We start from the raw sequence: 22,184 nt of genomic DNA on the forward strand, positions 1-22,184 counted from the left end.
GCGCCCAAGTTCACTGCCAACTTACTTAGACAGGCACGAAATTACAGATTACATAGAGGCCCATAGATGGGTTAAAATGAGCACAATATTAATATAATCAATCCATATAATTGATATCAATGTCATGCGCATCATCACTGCTACCACCACCATCACCAAAACGTCAAGATTTTAGATTTTAGATTTTATTCGACTCTTCCGACCCCATTGCGGGGTATGAGAGTACAACACATAAATACAAGACATGGTCATTACAATATAAAAAGAATACATGTTTGTGATATATTACAATGATGTATATGAAGTTTGAAGTTTGAAGTTTTTATTAGCAACAATATTTGAACATGTACATTTCAATTATTATACAATTGTATTTACATACATGTATGGAAAAAATACTTATCTACTCCTTTACAATAACATGATTAAATGAAAACATTTGAGATTTAAATGTGATACATGTAGCAGTAATTCTACAAAGTTGTTGTTGTTAACAAGGAAACCAAAAGTTAGCAAACGTGCTAGTCGAGATTGGTCACCTTGATCTTCATACTAAAAGCTAAACGCAAACGAGAAATTATTACATGGTTGGTTGAAACGGCAGTTGATATTTAAATACAATGTACATCATATATTTTATAACATAGAAAACTAATTATACTTGATACAGTATATAATATCTATTAGAGAAGGAAATCTGCAAGGCATTTACGAAATGTGGATCTTTTGCTTTGTTCACGCATTTCTCGTGGCAATGTGTTCCAAAGTTTTGGACCTAAGTAAGAAATCGCAAATTGTCCCTGTGTGGTTCTAAATTTTGGTAAGTACAACATTCTTTTTTCATTTGTTCTTGTCCTGTAAGTATGTTGCACAATTTGGCAATAGTCATACAAAGGGTGCGGAATAGTTCCATTGCACAGATCGTACATAAATGTTAAAACTGAGAACTTATGTAACCTAACAACATCTAGAAGTTTGAATCGTTAGAACAATGGTTCTGAATGTGTTCGTAAAGTCGAAAATGTTATAGCTCTCAGAGCCATTTTTTGAGAAATATGTATACAATTTAAATGAGATTTATAAGTACTGGCCCATACCTCAGTGTGGTTGTATAAAAGATTTATACAAAAGCACAAGAATGCGCTGCGGAACATACTGTCTTAATTTATACAATACACCTACTTTCCTTCGAACACATTTATTTACCAATTGAATGTGAGGTTTCCAAGTGAGATGACAATCAATCTGAGTTCCGATAAAGGATGCAACACTCACTTCATCAATGTCTGTGTCAGATAGTTTTATTGCACCCCTCATCGCAACTAACTGGCGTTTTCTTCTGATTACCATATAATTTGTTTTCTTTAAATTGATTGTAATTTTATTGGCATTACACCATGTTTGAACTCTGTGCAGGTATTCATTTACTTCATTCACATCTATTTCTTTTTGTCGAGCAGCATAAGTATGAAAAATATTTGAATCGTCGGCAAACAATCTGAATTCAAAGAAAGAGCAAGAGCGTGGCAAATCATTTATAAATATCAAAAAGAGTGTAGGCCCCAAAACTGACCCTTGCGGGACACCACAAGTTACAGTCTTCGGTGTCGAGACCATTCCTCTATAAGATAGCAGCTGAGATCTGTTGGACAGATAATCAGCAAACCATTGAAGTGGAATTCCACGAATACCATAATGAGCCAGTTTACATAGAAGAATATCATGATTTATCGTATCAAAAGCCTTTTTAAAATCTATAAAGATACCAAGTGTTACATTTCCTTCAGCAAGTGATGTCATTAGTGTATTTACAAGATCAATTAAAGACAATTTCGTACTGTATCTTTTACGAAAGCCATACTGGTGTTTATAAAAATTATCATTGGACTCATAAAAATCAACCAGTCTATCATTTACAATTTTCTCTAAAACCTTTCCAATTATTGGAAAATAGTCTATACCTACTAAACATAAATACAGTGATATACAAATTGGCAAGCAAGGTTAACTAATCGTATGAACCATACGACCAAACAATCGTGACATACAACAACAAAATATGTACTAGAGATCGTGTATCACTGGATGCTTAGTTTTTCTACCACTACGAGTTACAATATTTTCTTTCTTGACTACAGTACACTCAACTTGTTCAGGCTTCTGCAAACTTGCAAAATATGACATGATCAGCCTCACAAATAATACTAATCTTTTAAGCTGTCCTAAATGCAAGCATGAAAATAGTCTGGACATGTGTAATGAGCAAGGACGTTTAACCAAATAATGATTGCTTAAATATAACTTTCTTTCCTTTTCAAAGAAGGGGCAAACGAAAACATAGTGAAATTCATCACCCGTTTCATGTCTATCACAACAAGGGCATTGAACATCCCTTTCATCAAATGACTGTACAAATCTTCTATTATTAACTGGCGACTGATTTGACCTACATCCAAAACGGCTCATTGAAATTCTATCCCTCTTACTCAACTGGACTAAATACCTTTCAAAGAGACTATTCGTCTTAAAAATCCTATAATTTAAACATACTCTATTTGACCAAACATTTGCCATCAAATCCTGTTTAGACATATCACTTATCTCAGCTTCAAGGTGCTAATATCCAGTTATTACTAAATCCTTCCCCTTTTCTTAGCCATACAACACCAAGACCAGCATTGTTTAAAATTTCCTCAATATGAGATATCTACTTAAATACAAAGGTCGTGTCCTGTTGACTTATTAATCTTTGGAGTGTATAAAACCTGAATGAATATTTAGCAGAAGAACCCTTTATGATCCTCAGCCAGAAGCTATCATACGATATTTAACAGTATTAGCCAGTCGTGTTCTCCCGGTTTCTGCATATACCATACAATCTGGTGTAAATTTATTTACACATAACAACGATTTCAAGAATTTCCTATGAAAAATTTCGATTTGACTCAAATCCTCAAAACCCCAAACTTCACAACCATACAATAGTATTGGTAACACTAACTGATCAAACAGTTCGCTTTGAATATCCACAGGAAGCTTGAGTTTCTGAACCTTTAGTGACATAGAAAAAAGTGCTTTCCTTGCCTGTGTCACCTGTTTAGAAATAGCCTTCTTAAAACTTCCATTGTAATTTATTGAATACCTAAATAAACAAAATCATCGACTACATCAAGTTTGTCTTCACCAAAACTGAACAATGGAAAGTTACGTACTTTGCCTCTTGAGAAAATCAGGACTTTAGTTTTTGTAGTATTGACACTTAACTTCCAATCTATACAATATCGATGCAATGCATTCAAAGCCAACTGAAGCTCTTCTGCACTGTCGGCTAAAATAAGAGTGTCGTCTGCATACAACAATGTATATAAATGTATAAAAAGATCCTCATTGACTTCTTTGTCTAAAATATCAACACAAACTTTTTCAAACAAAAACTGTAGTCCCTTGAAACGGCAACTCAAGAACGATTCAAAATCATTGAGATATAATGCAAAAAGCAGAGACGATAAATTTTCACCCTGCCGTACACCAACATTACACTGAAAAGCCTCAGAATGTTGACCATCTACTAATACACAAGATTTGGCTTGAGCATACATATTCTCTATAACTGTAAACACCTTACCATCCACCCCAGACCTCAACATTTCATGCCAAAGTGATACCCTATCAACCATATCAAAGGCTTTCTTAAAGTCAATGAATGCACAATAAATTCGTTTGCGTTTAGACAAATAAATATCAATTAAAGTTTTCAAAACGAAAGCCAGCTTATTCTTCTCCAAGCATACCTTGATTATTAAGGTAAGTTGTTATCCTATGATTCAAAATAGAAGTGAATAACTTCCCCAAACAGCTTAAAAGTGTTATTCCACGATAATTATCTGGGTCTATATCCCTTCCCCTTTTCTTAAAAATTGGTACTATAGTACCGAGACACCAGTCTTTTGGAACTAAACCACTTTCCAAAATTATATTAAAGTACATTGTAATACAATCCAAAACAGGACTTGAACAATGTTTTAAAAATTCATTCCTAATCAAATCAATACCACATGCCTTATTATTCCTTAACTTCTGAACCATCTTAATGACTTCATCAATTACAATTGGTGCATGTAACTCATTATTACCTGTTGATCCATCCAAATCATACTCTGGAATTGAAATTAAATTTCGAACCGAATTCAGTTTACTAAAATGACGCACAAAATCAACCAAAGGGACCTTTGCCGCACAGGAGTCACGCTTACGGCCATTCAGTAACTTCCAGTACTCCTGCGGGCTATCCTTTTTAAGTATACGAAGATGATCATGCAGTGATTTACTATAGGCCTATGCCTTCTTCTTTCTTCTCAACAATTTCTTGTAACTACTAGCAACAGTCTTAATGTCAGCCAGCATTTTCTCCTTCTCTCTCGTAGGTCAATGTCTTATGAATTGTCAATACTAAAAATAACAGTGGCATGCACGCGCATGCGTACTCTTATTCCGAAGACATAAGTCATGAATATTCATATCATGTAGACTTGGGGTCCGGAACTTATGTGGGAAAAATAATTTCGCCACCGGTCTAGCAATCCGGAGGTCTCGGGTTCGACTCCCGATGGAATCCCATTTTCTTTGCTCACTTTTCCACTAATAATTTATAAATTCTTTCTGGTCAGTTTATTCTGTCTTTATTTGTTTTAACCAAATTACCAGTCAGTTCACAGCACGTATGCTAATGAGCCGATCCGGCAAGATTTATTCAGCACTCTCGTTGACGATCTTATCGTTCGAAAGGTGTCTCGTCGTGCGAGATTTTGCGAGACTTTGATAGGGCTATGGTTTTCACAGTGTAGCGACTTGTACATACATTCGTCATGGCTACAAGTCACGGTAAATTGTTCTCCAGACTTTGATCTTTATTTTGATACTAAATTTGCGTATAACATCGGATCTTATCATGACTATATAATCAGTTGAATTTGCGAAAATTTTACCTGCTTTTCACGGAAGATTTTGTCGTCTAAAGTTCTTTTTTGGTTCCTGACCGGATTAAGAAACTGTTGTTTCTGATTTTGGCTTTTTCGTAGAGAGGAAACTTAGATGCTCATCATATATTGGAGTCAAGGAGATGCAAGCATGATTTATACTAGTTTTTCCGTTTTGAAATGTCTGTAAAGTTCACTCCTAAGCCGGAAGTATGCTCCACACAAAGTGTATAGTGGCGCGAGAGAGCTCCTCTCATTGGACAGTGCTTGCATCCAGCACTTGAACTTGGCTTGAACTATACCCGTGCCAAGAAACCGCAAGTGGCATGAAACCGTTATGTAGCAGCGTAATAACGTAATGCAAGCGCTGAATGCAAGCGCTGTCCAATGAGAGAGCTTACTCTTGAGATTGCACGGTTTCAAGCTGATCAGCACTGACATCGATGTCTATTTTACTGGTTCCTGACCGGATTAAACAACAAATTGTCAAGATATTTACATGGATACAAAGATTTGGAGACGGACTACCAAATAAAGCATTTTCATTGAGACGCAAGGTGAGTTTGGTATTTTTTGAACGTCTTGAACGTGTACTGCACGAATTACTTTTTTCATCATTTTTTCAAGCTCAAATTACGCTATGATATTTTTCATTTACAATAACATGTGACGATAGTTTACATATTTTCCTTGAATTTGATATCAAATTTGTGAACATAAGGTGTATTTTTGTTGCCGAAAGCCCAAGGACAAAATCCCCTTACGCAGCTCATTACGTATGCAAGCCTAGAGCGGGCTTGCATACGAGTTGAATAAATACGAGCGAATTATCGGGTGCTGCGGACTGACTGTTACGTACAGAGCAATCATTCCAAATTGTCTTCATTCCCGATACACTTTCCCAGAAAAACCTGTTATATACTCCTTCTTGTTTGATCAATGATTACAAGAAATAACTTGATGTTACTTCAAATAATTTTTTAACATTTTTTTTTTCCAAATTTTTAAATGTGGGGTACAAATTGATAAAATATTCTGCTATCTGTCGGTAGATATTTGTGTCAACCAGATTTTCGGTACAGCCTCTAGCAGTTTCGAATAATAAAAAAAAATCCCTTATTTTACTATTTCTAAATTTTGATAATAATAGGTAGAAGGTTAAAGTCGAGCGAAAATATCAATTCAGGATAAGAATAATTACTACCGTGGTGATATAAATTTTTGCAAAAATACATAGACCCACGTTTTTGTAAGTTCTCAGACATACACACATACACACACACGCACGCAAATAACCTTCAAGATATTTATACAGTCATTTATTTAGACATAAAATTATATTCACTCGCATTGTTTACGACACGGTATAGTTATTACTTTGACACACATTAACACACCTGTACATGTTATCATGGTTATATGCACATCACATCTAAGACAACGTTGACTAATATACAGATTAATATTTCCTTTGATGTTTGGTATTTTTGACAACAACATTGATATTGTATTGCTGTATAACTCTTGTATGCCTATCATGTCTATGTCTCTATGTTATACGTGTACTTTGTATATGTATGCAGATAATCGATGTAACTAGTATGCATGCAAACAAAACAAATTTCCAGAAACGGACAATAAAATCGAATTGAATTGAATTGAATTGAAATTGAAGTGAGTTGAAAAGAGTTCTTCCACCGTTGTGTGTTTCATTCCCAATTAGATGTCTTCTAATCAGATAATAACTCTCACACCATTCTTTGTAAAACAGAGGATTCTTTTTGAAAACGATATTTTGGTTGTGGCATAAAACATTCTTTTCTACAGAGGTCTTCTTTCCCAATAACCCTTTGTCCATCAATGACCAGGCGCACATCATTGTAATATAAAACGGAGACATGTTTTTACCGAAAATAGATGTAAGATTTTACTGCTGGAAGTCGCTATTCAATAACACATCTAAACCTCCAAAACGTTTGAACCAATAATGAGCAAGGGTTTCCACATGTCGTATTATCAACCGTCCTCCTATCCACCTTAACCTAAAACTTAACTCCAGCTTTTCCACATCCACCATTTTGATCCACTATTTGAATAATCTTAGATGACATCACCTGCACGCCTTCTTACTTTGTTCTTTTGTTTCTTTTCTGTGCCATTAAAATCTGTGAAAGTGATCATATCTAACCCCATAATCATAAAAGGAAATGATTCAAAAGCAAATGCACTAGTTGACTAACTACCAGAATTTTCAATAATATCACTCTCCAAAAGAGAGTCAAGCTTCTTTTCTTGCAGTTATCTTGGGGGCGTTGCATTTTCCAGCTTATTCTGCCAGTTTGCTTTACATGGGATCTTCCCACTTCGTGAAATAAAAACCCCAAGGTATCGTATCTTCTTTCTGTCCATGTTAGTCATACACCTGACAGATTCTATCGATTTTCTCTCTGACCAACCCATAACAAAAGTTTTTTTTTTTTATTTATTTATTTTCGGTCCTGCCACTTTTCCGGCCAAACTTGATGCACATCTAATTCTTTTAAAATAGCTTTTAGGAACGTTAGACCTCGAACAAAAAAAGAAAGGTCGTTCGTTTGTGTGATTTATTTTCATCGTTCATCGGCATAATGTAATAACTTCAACTCATACTGACAGTTACAATCCCTAAAACACACTCCTCTTATATCATCGTGTTTACTCGTTGTCACAGAATTTGCCCGATTTCCATCCTTTTATATGGAAATAAACGGAACAAAGAAATTTTCATAACCTCTGAGAACTGTTGGCAGGCTGTAACTCATACAAGACGAAACGGAGGAGACAATGTGCATTCAGTTAACTCAAATATTTTAATTGTCTATAACTGACTATTGGTTTTACAGCAAATTATAAAAAGGGAAAAACGAACATAAATTATTCCTGCTCAGTGGCTTTCTGGCTCTTAGGACTTTATTATGTTTAACTCAAATTGGATTCATTTCACCTCGAATGGCTGTCACGGGTGTACGTTGCGTGACGATGGCTTATGACGACGATGTATGACGATGACAATGCAGGTCGATGACGATGTCGGTCGACGACGGGGCCCCGTTACGCTGGTGCTGGTATGGACTGTCGCGTGGTCTGTCGTAGCAACTCTTCGCGATTCCCGTTCGCGTGGTCGCTCTCCCGACGGACGTCTTCGCGATGTCTCCTCAGCATCCAGGAACGAAGTTCAGTCGACAGTCTATGCTCCCTTACTGCCTCGGAGCTGGTCGACAGTCAACGACTTTTATGTGCCTGCCTCTTGCAGTACCAGTGGGTCCTTGACCCTTCGGGAAACCCGGAAACCCTTCAAATATTAAAATAATCACATTACTTCAAGCCAGAGCACTGAAGCACATTCATGTTACATTCACATCCTGATTGACGTTCGAATTACCTCATTATACAAATATATTCAGGCTCATGCAACTACACATAACAACCCTTATATATTCTATATCACATATTAATTGAAGTATTTAACAATAACCATTATATCTATACATCACATATTAACTGAAACCTTTATCACAATCCACTCTCAATTCGGATATCCATTACACAAACGAATTATGCCAATTACATACATAAACATTTCAGATATATCATAAGATATGCTAAATCTTATGAGGGAGAGCAACACGAAGGTGGTATAAATTGTGTAATTTGACTCCAATTCGCTGACATTTACTGTCTCTTGTGAACACTTGACTACAGTTATCATGGGATAACACAACAAGGATCTACTTGGGAGTCATGTACACCAGTTTGTGTGTTTATAGTACCTGAATTTGTGATGCTGAAATCTGAACTGTGAGTATATCTCTGGTAGCCCGAGGATAGCTCAGTCCCAAACACTTTTTTTCTGTGTACCTCTGGACTTGACTGTGAAACTGGTTGCTTTGCCTACGTGTTATACATTGTTAGCCTGCACACGACATCGGGTCAATAGCCTAAGTAGCCCTTTGTTTGCAGTTTGTCACTAAACAGGTAATCCCCATTCACTCTGAGTTTTAGCCTGGAGCTGGGCTAGGTCGCTAAACTCCAAACAAAATAGACTTTTCTGGACTGCTTACGGAGACCACTGAAAATGACTGCCAGGTCGAACAAAAAGCTGATCAGGGAATTACTTGAGGATGACGAGTTCCTGAATGCTGTTGCTGGCTTGGTGTCAAATGCTATTGATACCAGACTAGCTGAATTGAGGTCAAACATTGAAAAACAAGATGGCGTCATTCATGACATCCAGTGCGAGCTCGATGCTGCCCAACAGCAGGTAAAAAAGCTTGAGACTCAACTGCAGTCCAGCACTAACAACACCAGGAAACTCTCCTTTGATCTCAACAAGCAGGAGCAGTACTCCCGTCGGAACTGCGTGAGGGTCTATGGAATCAAGGAGAGCCCGCACGAAGACACTGACTCCCTAGTGTGTCAGATGGCGAGGGAAAAACTCAATGTTGATCTCCAACCACATCACATAGATCGCAGCCACCGGATCGGAAAGCAGAGGAATCCCAAGGACTCGGGTGGACCCGCTCCTCCACGGCCTGTCATCGTGAAGCTCACGAGCTACAGGTATCGTCAGATGCTGATCACAAAAATGAAGTCGCTGAAGAATACCGGCATGGGAATACAGGAAGACCTCACCGAGTACAACAGCAAACTCCTGAAGGCGGCACAGCAACATGTGAAAGTTCAGGCTGCATGGTCTGTGGATGGACGCATCTTCGTCATACTGCATGGGAATGGCCAGAAAACAAGGAAGAAAATCATCAACTGCACTGAAGACTTAAGCTACCTATAACTTACCTGCTATACTTACCTGTCTCTTGAACTGAAGACCAGTCAGCCTGTTGAAACTGAACACACATGATGTATATCTACACAAGATAAAAGCTCTTTTATAATAACATATAGGTATTACTTTTGAAAATTTAAATGGATATGGATTACAGAGTTAATAATTTCAAAATGTGTACTGACTCCAACATCTCTCTTTGCACGTTTCACTCGCTCTCCTGTTTTTTTTTCTGTAAGATTTCTTTTGTATGATTTCCCTTTTTTATGTGTGTGTTTTCTTCCATGTTTGTTCACGTTGAGGATGGTGGATGTGTTGTTTGTGTTATGATTCTTGAATCGGTATATAACGTAAAGTGTATCAATACTATGCTTTTTCAGCTTATTGCCAGAACAACAATGCTGTCGTATGTTTATTTCCGCTCATTGGAGATATACCAACTCAATCTTGTGCGACATGAATAATCCATTCACTAGCATCGATCCTGATTTTCACTTGTTTAATACCCACAGTTCATTTAATTGTTTTACCTCTGATGAATTTAATGTGCAGTGCAAATATATCTCAGAACTTAGTATGATTCATTTTAATGCCCGTAGTCTCCTGAAGAATTTTAAAGATATATCCATATTTTTGTCCTCACTGAAGCACTCTTTTAGTATAATTGCAATATCAGAAACGTGGATATGTAAAGACCCTGTGATTCCATTTAATTTACCCGGTTATACTTTCATTCATTCAGGTAGAGTTTTTGGTCGTGGAGGAGGTGTTGGTCTCTTTATAAAGAATGATTTTTTTTTTTTCATATTCGATCAGATATTTTGCTTTCAAGTGAAATTGATAAAGGTATTTGTGAGTATTTGTTTATTGATTTTGTACATGATAACTCCAAGTACACTGTTGGTGTCATTTATAGAAAACCGGACTCAAATGTTGACAATTTCATAGAATTCTATTCTGAAGCCCTATGTACTGTAACGAAGGAACATAGAAATATATTTATAACAGGTGATTTTAACGTAGACCTCCTTAAATATTTAGAAAATCAAGGTGCTTATAAGTTTTTAATTGCTAATTTTTCATTTGGGTTTGAACCCCTTATAAAGAGTGCAACTCGCGTTACTTTAAACAGTGCAACTCTTTTGGATAATTTTTTTCACAAATGTTTTGAATTGTCAATTATGTTGTGGTACATTTAGTAATGATATTACAGACCATTTACCTATATTTCTAATGTTGAATAAGATAAGGAAAAACAAAAACATTAATCAGAATTATTCCCGTGAAATAACAGATGAAGGAATTTGTTTATTGAATGAGAAACTGATTAGTGCAGATTGGTCAGCAGTATATGATACTTCCAATGCAACTGCAGCATATGATATATTCATTGCGAAATTGAATTTTTTATATGATGCTATATTTCCCTTAATGAAAGTAAAAAAGAAAAAGATTCGCAAACCGTGGATAACTCCTTTTCATCTTCGGTGTATAAATAAGAAGCATAAATTATATAAGAAATTTTTATGTAATAGATCTTTGACAAATGAAAAGAAATATAAAGACTATAGGAATAAAGTAAATAATTTATTACGACACGCCAAGAAAAAATTTTATTGTAGTAAATTAAATGAAAATAGAAATAATGTGAATAAAACTTGGTCTGTTATAAATTCACTGCTTAATAAATCACCAAATGAAATGCCTACATTTTTTCTAAGAAATGACGAAAAAATAACAGGTTCTCAAATGATTGCAAACAATTTTAAATCATATTTCACAAATATTTGTAATGAAACATTATTATCTTTATCAAAACCTAGTTCTGATATGCATTTTAAAGATTATCTCCAATGTGATTTTTTTCCATTCTTTATTTTTTAACCCTACCACAGGGAGTGAACTCTTGGAAATTTGTAATGCTTTAAAAACAACGTATTCTTGTGGTTTTGACAATCTAAGTTGTAATATTTTGAAACAAATAATATTTTCCATTGTTAAACCTCTTGTTTATATATTTAATTTGTCTTTAAGTTGTGGTGATGTCCCAACAAAATTGAAAATTGCAAAAATTATTCCAATATACAAGAAAGATGACCCGCATTTATTACAAAACTATAGACCTATATCAGTTCTCCCTGTCATATCAAAACTACTTGAAAAGTGTATATATAACCGTCTGTATTCTTTTCTAATAAAATTTGATATACTTTCTAATTGTCAATATGGCTTCAGACGAAATAATTCAACCACTCATGCTGTTATAGATTTACAAGGTAAGATTATTTCTGCTCTAACCCTTAACAAATATGCTATTGGAATATTTATGGATTTGTCAAAAGCTTTTGATGTTGTTGATCATACTATTCTTTTATGCAAGTTAGAACATTATGGGGTACGTGGGACACCTTTACTCTGGTTTAAAAATTATTTGTCTGATAGATTTCAATATACATCATTTAAGAATTGTTCCTCAAATTATTCATTAATAACCCGTGGTGTTCCGCAAGGTTCTATTTTAGGTCCTTTATTGTTTTTGATTTATATTGATGATATTGTTCAAAGTTCTACTATGTTTAAGTATGTGATGTATGCTGATGATACTACTTTGTTTTACACTCATCCAACTTCGATTGATATTGAGATTAAAGTTAATCAGGAGTTAGATAAAGTTAGTAATTGGTTTAAAGTAAATAAATTAATTGTTAATCTTGTTAAGACAAATTATGTTATATTTCACCGTACTGTTTGTGATGATAATTATATTTTTGATGATGTGATATGTTCTATTAATTCTGTTCCTCTAAAGAAAGTTGATTCGGTAAATTTTCTTGGTGTTTATATTCAGAGTAATATGCATTGGGATGTACATATAACGAATGTAGCAAATAAGGTATCTAAATGTGTAGGTATATTATATAGATTGAAAAATATTCTTCCAGAGTTTGCACTTTTTTTGCTGTATAATACATTTATGCTTCCGTATCTTAATTATTGTGTACCTGTATGGGGCAAATATAATAAAACCAAGATAGAAGTTTTACATAAATTGCAGAAAAAAGCATTACGAATATGCTCTGGTAGTCATTATCTTGCTCATTCGGCTCCTCTTTTTCGTAAATTTAATACTTTGAATATATTTGATTTGTATACTTATAATACCGCTGTGTTGGGATTTTATTATTTCAAAGATATGTTACCTCATAATATTTCATGTATGTTTTCAACTAATAATGAAATTCATAAATACAATACACGAAATTGCAATAGATTTCATATGTGGGTAGTAAAAACAAATCTGGTTTCAAACTCCGTACGTCACCAATTTCCGTTAATCTGGTATTCAATTCCTAGAGATATTTGTTCACGCAATAGCCTGTCTTCATTTAAGAAATTTTTGAAAATATACCTTCTAGCAAATCACACATAGTCATAGTCAATTTATCATATCATTTGTCTTATGTTTTTGTTTTGTTTTGTTATGTTATGTTTTGTTGTATTTGTTGGTTTTCTGTCCATGTCTACACTTTGTACCTTAAAAATCAATTATTTTGTGCATAATCGTAAGGGAACTTACTTCACAAGGCCTTTTGGCTTTTCTCAAGTTCTCTTTTTTCATTTTCACTGTTATATGTAAATGATTGATTATCCTTTTCTGTATTGTAAAATCCAATACTGTTGTATTGTTTTATCCGAAAATGAGATGAATAAACGAATTGAATTGAAAAAGAATTAATGCACTTACCACTATCTGTGGGTATCTCTAGTTAATACTGACTGGGGTGGCGGCCCCTGTCACCGTTACCGAGTGGCCATTCACATACGCTGTGTCACGGAGACAGCTCCACAGCGTGATGTCCCCTTCACGGCCTGATGTCATACTGCCGCTCCTTGCCACACATAGCACTACCGTGGCTCTACCGAGAGCGGTCTGGAATTTCTTCTATTGAAATACTAAACAATTTGCATCAATTTGCATGCTTAAGTGCTTATTTACAAATTCTATGCAAATTGACCTCAGTGGAGGAGAGCGTCTGTCACTCCACTCGTGACAAATAACCCCCCATTTAAGATGACAGTCGCTCTGAAACAATAGCCTCGTCTCTCTAATAAAAATCAAATGTCTGTAGCAGGTAAGTACTTTCTCACCATTACTCTTCTAAATCAAAAGCATTATACTCCTGATAACAATTCACTGCTTCATAACTTCACTTGTCATGATACATGACAGACTACTGTTCCAAATATCGGCTGCTGTCCATGGAGACAGTTTATAAGTGTATTCTATCAAACCAACAAACTCCACAGTATACTATACAATCTGATCTACTCAATCAATTGGATAACATATAAACTTCATCATAATTATCTCTTTTAACGCTCTTGCATTATTATACCAGCCACAGTTCAATAATAAAATTACCTTTTTTGCACCGCACAATACAAAATTGACACTTTCGGCACAATTTCAACAGACTCCTCTCGTTGGCCAGTATAACATTGGAGAATATTATGATACCTGTGATAATCGCATATTATGTGCATTAGCTGTTGCTACAAAATCAAATGTAATGTGCAAAACCTTCTTATGCACGGTATTTACCGGGGTGTCTGATTCAGAGCAGTCAAATAATTTAAGAGATGTATGAGTCAACTGCCTATCTTACCTCATACTCAGCGTACATAATGTGTGTAGTACTATAGCTTTCCACTATACCTCCTAGCATACAATGTATATAACGATAAATTCATTGCAAAATTACATTCTGAGTAACCCACATATAATAGAGATAACATGGGCTGTTTACACCTCTATTTCTACTCAGTAGGGCATCTGCTGAGGTAATCAGCCCCAACATTCTCTGAGCCTTTGATTACCTGTACACGATACTGGTATGCCTGCAGTGCAAGCGCCCAGCGCATGACTCTTGGGTTTTGCATTCGCGCGTGTGTTAAATGAGCAAGCGGGTAGTGGTCAGTTTGCAGCTGGAATGCTCGGCCATACAAAAAGTACGAGAACTTTCTGACCGCCCACGCAAGAGCTAGACACTCGCGCTCAGCGATTGGGTACACGCGCTCGCGTTTTAGCAGTTTTCGAGAAGCGTTTCGTGAAGAAGTATTCGATGGCGTGCTCGATGATGTCGGCCCGTCCTGAGACATCGGTCATGACATCCGCGAACTCCAGCAAGAGGGATTTTACCTCCTTCATCTTCTCCTCGTCTAGCTCGTCGCCGCACTTCACGTCATGCACGCTTTCCGACGCTTCGAGGCAGGGAAATGAGAGGGGCACCGATCCGTCATCATCTACCTGGTCGTCCACGACACTGACGTAGTTCGCCTCCAGTTGTCCCTGGTCTTCGCTCTCGACATTGTTGACTTTCACTTCTTCTCTCCCAATGTACCGTTTCATGAGATTGGCGTGGTAGGTCCTTTCCTTGCCGTTCACTAGCAGTCGGTAATCGTCTCTGGCGATTCGCTGCACGACTTCGAATGGACCTCGCCATTGCATTTGCAGCTTATTCCTCGTCGTCGGTAACAGGAGTAGCACTTTGTCGCCGCACTCGAAGCGTCTCTCCTTCGTCTTCACGTCGAAGTGTTTCTTGTACTTCCTTGATGCTTTGGACAGCTCCTCTTTGGCGAGTTCACACGTCTGTTCGAGTCGGTTTTGGAGATCGATGACGTACTGGTACGTAGTCTTCGTTTCCTCCTCGGGGATCTCCTTGGTCCACAGTTCTTTTAGTACAGTCATGGGTCCTCTCACCACTCGGCCGTACATGAGTTCGAAAGGAGAAAAGCCAAGGCTTTCGTGAGGCACTTCTCGATATGCAAAGAGAAGAGCTGGCAGGAAGCGGTCCCAGTCGCTAGGTCGCTCCTGGCACATTCTCCTCAGCATCTGCTTCAGAGTGCCGTTGAATCTCTCGCAGGCGCCGTTCGCCATCGGGTGGTATGGTGTCGTGTGAAATTGCTTCACTCCCAGGAGTTGAGCTGCCTCTTTCATCACACCTGAAACGAATTGAGTGCCGTTATCAGAGAGTATCTCATTAGGAATACCTAACCTCGAGAATACTTCAACTAACGCCTCTGCTACCCGTTCAGCTTCGATTCGTGGTAGCGCTACTGCCTCTGGGTATCTAGTTGCAAGATCGATTATCGTCAGGATATATCGATTCCCTCTTTCAGTGATCGGTTCAAGTGGTCCGATCAAATCGACCGCCACTCTACGGAAACATGTATCAATCAACGGGGGGATGGTCAGGGGTACTTTCCCTATCTTACCCTTTGGCGTAGTGCGTTGACATAAATCGCATGATGCACAGTAACGCTTGACATCGGCTTGAATCCCTGGCCAATAGAAGTGGGCGAGAATCCGGTCAGCCGTCTTCTTCGTCTGCAGGTGACCTGCTAGAGGGGAGTCGTGAGCTAGTCGGAGTACTTCACTGCGATACGGCTGGGGCACCACTAGCTGCGTGAATGTCTTTCCTCTCTCGACGTAGGGAGACCTGATGTACTCACGGAAAAGAAGATTGTCACGACAAAAATATCTGACCTCACTTCCTTTCCCTACAGCCTTAGCCTCACCTTTCTCCGCCAACTTTCGAAGTTTCTCCAGTGTACCATCTCGTGCCTGCTCTCTGATCATCTCCTCCCTGGTTGCAGTGATCGTCGGCTGGTCTGCTGATCCTAGTCTCTTCCACGGCCGTTCCTTCGATTTCCTCATGCCTCTTGTCTCTACTGCTGCACTTTCGTTGGTTGTAGGTAGGGGTGTCGGTGACTGCTTCACCCTCTCGTCAGTGTGGGAACGATCACGACTGTCGGAGGTCGTTGTGATGCCGTTCTGCGTTGTCCCTTTCGAAGACTCTGCTTCCGCGGACTCTGCCTCTGAACCGGAGGTCGTCATCTCCTCAGCTGAAGGCTTCTCCCTAGCATCCTCTCCGCTCCATCCGATGTCCTCGTCGCCAGGCTGCCTAGCACCACTAACATTACCTATGATTAAATCGTAGATAGGATTCGTCATACATAAAGCATGTGTTGTTCCAACAAAGTATGGTGAATCGATTTCAACTTTTGCTAGTGGCACTTTTCTCACAGTACCATCTATGAGCACACAAGTTTGAATCTCACCAGTCAGCTGGGATTCCTCTATCAGTTGACGTTTCACCACTACGGTGTTGCAACCAGTGTCCCTCAGCACCTTCACTCTTTTACCATTCAACATACCATCACATGTCGGCATGTCTGTGCCTACGTTACACCCACCGCTAAGGAGGGGTAACTCGTGACCACACATCAGTTTAACAGAAGGTGTGCCACAAATATTCCCTCTCTCGTGAGTATGAGTAGGGCATACTCCTACCACACATGTTGCCCCCGTCTGTTTTGACTTTGGCACATACTGCTTGCTAGTTACTTTCGACTGGTCAGTTTTACGGTCTGGACACTTAGAAGCAAAATGTCCTTGCTTACCACAGACAAAGCAACCCTGGTTGTCACGTGACGTAGTGCCCCCTTTCTTTGCTTGGCTTGCTTCGTTGCCCTGGTTACGAGACTTATTATCGTCGCGTGCGCGTTTACCGGAGCCGCCATGCCCGTGTGCGTCCCGATACCGATCTGCGATATCTGCCATCTCCTTCACCGATCGTGGGTTTCTTTCACGAATGAAAACAGATAATCCACGATCACAACATTCGAGCAGCTGTTCACGCACCGTTAGCTCTAGTAGCCCTTCATAGGACTTACTTGTACCCGACATCTCTACCCATCTAGTAGCATATCTGGTTATGCGCGTTGCAAATTGCCCAAATGATTCGCCCATTTTCTGCCGCGCCTCTCGAAAACGTTTGCAAAAGCCTTGTTCAGTTAGCGCAAACTGCCGCAAGAGTGTATCTTTCAGACTCTCATAGTCATCAGCTTCATTTGCCGGTAAGAGAGAATAAACTTCCAAAGCGCGCCCGGTCAAAAGGTTCCCCAATGCAGGAGCCCAGCATTCCTCTGGCCACTGACTTTGTTTTGCATATCTCTCAAAACGCAACAGATAAGCGTCCAAATCGTCAGAGTCAGCGCGAAACGCCGGCAAGCTTGGTAAGCTACTCCTTACAGTATTTGTTCCCTCTCATTGACACTCCTATATTGAGCTATCTCTAACTCAATCCTCTTTTGCTTGGTTATTTCTTCCCTCTGTACCTGTCTTTCATCTCTTTCTAACTTTTCATCTCGTCTCTTTTCTTCGAGATACTTGTCTCTTTCAGTGCGGGCAAACTCCACTAGTTCTGCACCTTGCAGTCCACAATCTTTAGGTCCTACCTAACTGTACATACTTCTCTAACTCCATTGTGATATCTGATACACACATCATGAGGTTACACAAATCACGTCTCAAATTCTTGTATGAATAAACCTTGCCAAGTTCTCTCCAGCGGATGAGCCCCCAATTGTCACAGAATTTGCCCGATTTCCATCCTTTTATATGGAAATAAACGGAACAAAGAAATTTTCATAACCTCTGAGAACTGTTGGCAGGCTGTAACTCATACAAGACGAAACGGAGGAGACAATGTGCATTCAGTTAACTCAAATATTTTAATTGTCTATAACTGACTATTGGTTTTACAGCAAATTATAAAAAGGGAAAAACGAACATAAATCATTCCTGCTCAGTGGCTTTCTGGCTCTTAGGACTTTATTATGTTTAACTCAAATTGGATTCATTTCACCTCGAATGGCTGTCACGGGTGTACGTTGCGTGACGATGGCTTATGACGACGATGTATGACGATGACAATGCAGGTCGATGACGATGTCGGTCGACGACGGGGCCCCGTTACGCTGGTGCTGGTATGGACTGTCGCGTGGTCTGTCGTAGCAACTCTTCGCGATTCCCGTTCGCGTGGTCGCTCTCCCGACGGACGTCTTCGCGATGTCTCCTCAGCATCCAGGAACGAAGTTCAGTCGACAGTCTATGCTCCCTTACTGCCTCGGAGCTGGTCGACAGTCAACGACTTTTATGTGCCTGCCTCTTGCAGTACCAGTGGGTCCTTGACCCTTCGGGAAACCCGGAAACCCTTCAAATATTAAAATAATCACATTACTTCAAGCCAGAGCAATGAAGCACATTCATGTTACATTCACATCCTGATTGACGTTCGAATTACCTCATTATACAAATATATTCAGGCTCTTCTTCTTCTTCTTCCTGTTCAGTACAGTCCACCTTTGGTGTATTGTCGTACTGTTGGCAGGCATGGTGTGGAGGTGTTTATGTACAGTGCAGGTTAAAATGACTACATTTTCTAGAGTGCAGCTAAAAACATCCCATTCCCTTCTAGCGGAGTTGAATATCTTGCACCCTTTGCTTAAACTGAGCTAAAGTGGTGCAGTTGAAGGTATCCTGGGGCAGAGCATTCCATAGTCTGGTTGTGTCTGGGAAGAATGTCCTTTGGTAGCTAACAGTTCGTGCATATGGAATAAAGAGCTTGTGAGAGTGTCCGCGGAGTGATGTTGATGAAGAAGGGTGTATGATATCTGGGGGTATGTCAATGAGTGAGTACTTGATGCGGTACAGCATTACTACCTTGAATTGAGCCCTGCGCTCTTGAAGTGTAGGCCAATGTAACTGGTGGAGCATGGCTGCAACACTGCTTGTTCGTCTGTAGTCATTGCAGATGAAGCGAGCATAGCGACGTTGCACCATCTCGAGCTTGTGTATATTGTCTTGAGTGAACGGGTCCCAAACGGTGCATGCATATTCCATTATGGGGCGTACCAGTGCTTTGTAGCACAACTCCTTTGTGTTTCTTGGACATGACCTGATGTTGCGTTGTAAGAAAGCGCTGGTTGAGTTTGCTTTCTTTGTTATGACATTGATGTGATGGTTCCAGTTCAAGTTTTGAGTGAGATGGACACCAAGATACTTTGCAGTATCAGCTTGATCGAGGATCTGACCATGGATGTTATAGGACTTGATTATCGGACGTCTCTTTTTGGTTACATGAAGAGTTTGGCATTTCTTGGGGTTGAATTGCATGAGCCAGTCTTCCTCCCATTGCTGTAATGAGTCAAGATCCTGTTGTAACTTGACTGTGTCTGCCTCAGACTTGATGTTACGGTACAACATGCAGTCATCTGCAAATAAGCGTACAGTGGTATCTGGAGATATGCATTCTGGTAGGTCATTGACATATAGAAGAAATAGCAAGGGTCCGAGGACACTACCTTGTGGAACGCCTGAAGTTACATGGCCTGTGGTTGATGAAACTCCTTCCAGGGTGACTTGTTGGGTGCGATTGCGGAGGAAGGCAGAGATCCAGTCATGGGTTTTATCCTGAATGCCATAGAAGTGCAGTTTGTACAGAAGTCTTGAGTGTGGGACCACATCAAACGCCTTGGAGAAATCCAGCAGTAATACATCGTGTTGCTGTTTGTCATCAATCCCTTTAGCAAGATCTTGAATAGCCAAGATGAGTTGTGACTCACAGGAGCGTTTTTTTCGGAAGCCATGTTGTGCGTTTGATAAGATGTTTTTCTCTTCAAGGTGATTCATTATGCTACTGCTGACAATGTGTTCCAACACTTTGCATGAGATGGAGGTCAGAGAGATCGGCCGATAGTTCTCAGCCTTGTTCCTTTCTCCTTTTTTAAAGACAGGAGCCACATTTGCTTTCCTCCAGTCCTCTGGGATTTCACCTTGGTTCAGTGATGCTTGGAAGAAGATTGTGAAGATGGGAGTCAGCTCCAAAGCAAGCTCTTTCAGCAGTCTAGCTGGTAGTCCATCCGGTCCTGTGGCTTTGTGAGTCTGTAGACCAGAGAGGAGCTTAAGGACACCAGCTGCTGAGATAGTGATATTTTCCATGGCAGTATGAGGGCTGATGCCTTTGTCCTTGATGTTGTGTAGGTTTTCATTCTTATTGAACACTGAAATGAACTGGTCATTCAGGATCTCAGCTTTGGTATGTCCATCTGTGTATGTTATCCCTTAAGGAGATTTTAAAGGAGCTACTCCAGTACGTTCGCAACGTTTGCTATTGATGAAGCTCCAGAATCGCTTTGGATTACTTTTGGATTCTGGACTTACAATGTCAGTAAGGTAGTTGTTGTATGCTTCCTTACAGGCAATCCTGGTTTGTTTCTTTAAGTTCAGGTATTCCAGAAAGTCCTGCTTTTGGGATTTTCTTGCACGTACGAAGCTGCGTTTCTTCCTTCTGGTGAGCCGCTTCACAGAAGTGGTGATCGAGGGTTGGTTAAATCTGGTGGATGTCATCTTGGATGGGACATGTTTGTCAAGAAGCTGTAGAAGGAACTGTTTAATCTCGGACCACATCTCTGGAACAGGACTGGTTAAAGAAAAATTCTCAATGAAGTTCTTCTGAAAGACGACGCAGTCATTTTTCATGTTGCGGAGATCAGCATTTTTCCAGAGATGTAATTTTCTCTTGACAGGTTTCCTTCTCTTTGGAGAGACATCAGAGTCTACAACAACAATGTCATGATCACTGATTCCTGGGTGGGCAGTACATCTATTCACAAGTGATGGTCTGTTTGAGAGGAACAGATCAAGAGTCTTGTTGTGTCTGGTTGGGAAAGTGACCATCTGCTGAAGACCGCAGTTGCCAATCATTTCAAGGAAGCGATTACTGATAGCATGAATATATTGGTTTCCCTCTACTGCTTGGGTGTCCCATTTGATGTCAGGGAGATTCAAGTCACCTCCGAGCCAAAAAACAGCATTCTTATGCTTGTTGCAAAGGTTTTCAATTTCATTGCAGAGATCGTCAGTGTACTGAAGAGAGCTTGATGGAGGTCGATACAGTGCTCCAACTATGAGGGTCTTGTTTCCTCTGAGAGGTAGCTCAGTGAATAAAGCTTCACACTCCGATCTGCTTGGTATGTGCTCACAAGTGTATCTCTTGTTAATGGCTATAAGTACACCTCCGTAACCATCAGCACGATCCTTGCGGAAGACGTCATATGTACTGGGAAGTATTTCGGAGGTATGAATGCTGTCGTTGAGCCAGGTTTCTGTTCCGATGATGATTCCTGGTGCTGTTGAATCTATCAAATTTGCAATTTCCTCTTTCTTATTGTTGACACTTTGGAAATTCACTGTAACTATTTTTACACTGGTTGAGAGATTAGTCTTCTTCACAGCACGCCTTTGTGGAAGAGGTGAAGAACTGGCTCTAGGAGGACCAGGGCTGCCAGGTTCATTTGAGTTGTCTTCAGAGATGCTGTGTAAACTTTCAAAACTGTTCCACGTATTTGTAATGTGTGAGTCAAAGAGGCTTGTTGAAAACTGGGGCATACCACATGCTACACATTGCCAGGAAACACTGGAGTTAGCAAGGGCTTCGTAAATGGGAGTAGCCATGTGCATACAGTCTACATGGTACCAC

At 39.2% G+C, this 22,184-nt stretch overlaps 2 protein-coding genes and 1 pseudogene across 2 annotated transcripts; all 3 read right to left on the minus strand.

Moving 5' to 3' along the window:
* Positions 1-2,064: 2,064 nt before the first annotated feature.
* Positions 2,065-3,677, minus strand: LOC140245821 (uncharacterized; annotated as a pseudogene).
* Positions 3,678-14,854: 11,177 nt separating this feature from the next.
* On the minus strand, positions 14,855-18,727 carry LOC140245818 (uncharacterized). Its single transcript, XM_072325322.1, has 2 exons — positions 18,621-18,727; positions 14,855-17,882 (listed from the first exon to the last, which is right to left on the minus strand). Exons 1-2 carry the CDS (start codon positions 18,725-18,727, stop codon positions 14,855-14,857), a joined length of 3,135 nt encoding a protein of 1,044 aa, XP_072181423.1.
* Positions 18,728-20,767: 2,040 nt separating this feature from the next.
* On the minus strand, positions 20,768-22,159 carry LOC140245819 (uncharacterized). Its single transcript, XM_072325323.1, has one exon. It carries the CDS (start codon positions 22,157-22,159, stop codon positions 20,768-20,770), a length of 1,392 nt encoding a protein of 463 aa, XP_072181424.1.
* Positions 22,160-22,184: the final 25 nt, after the last annotated feature.

Source organism: Diadema setosum, unplaced genomic scaffold (genome assembly GCF_964275005.1).
Source record: "Diadema setosum unplaced genomic scaffold, eeDiaSeto1 scaffold_37, whole genome shotgun sequence".
NCBI classification, from domain to species: Eukaryota; Metazoa; Echinodermata; class Echinoidea; order Diadematoida; family Diadematidae; genus Diadema; species Diadema setosum.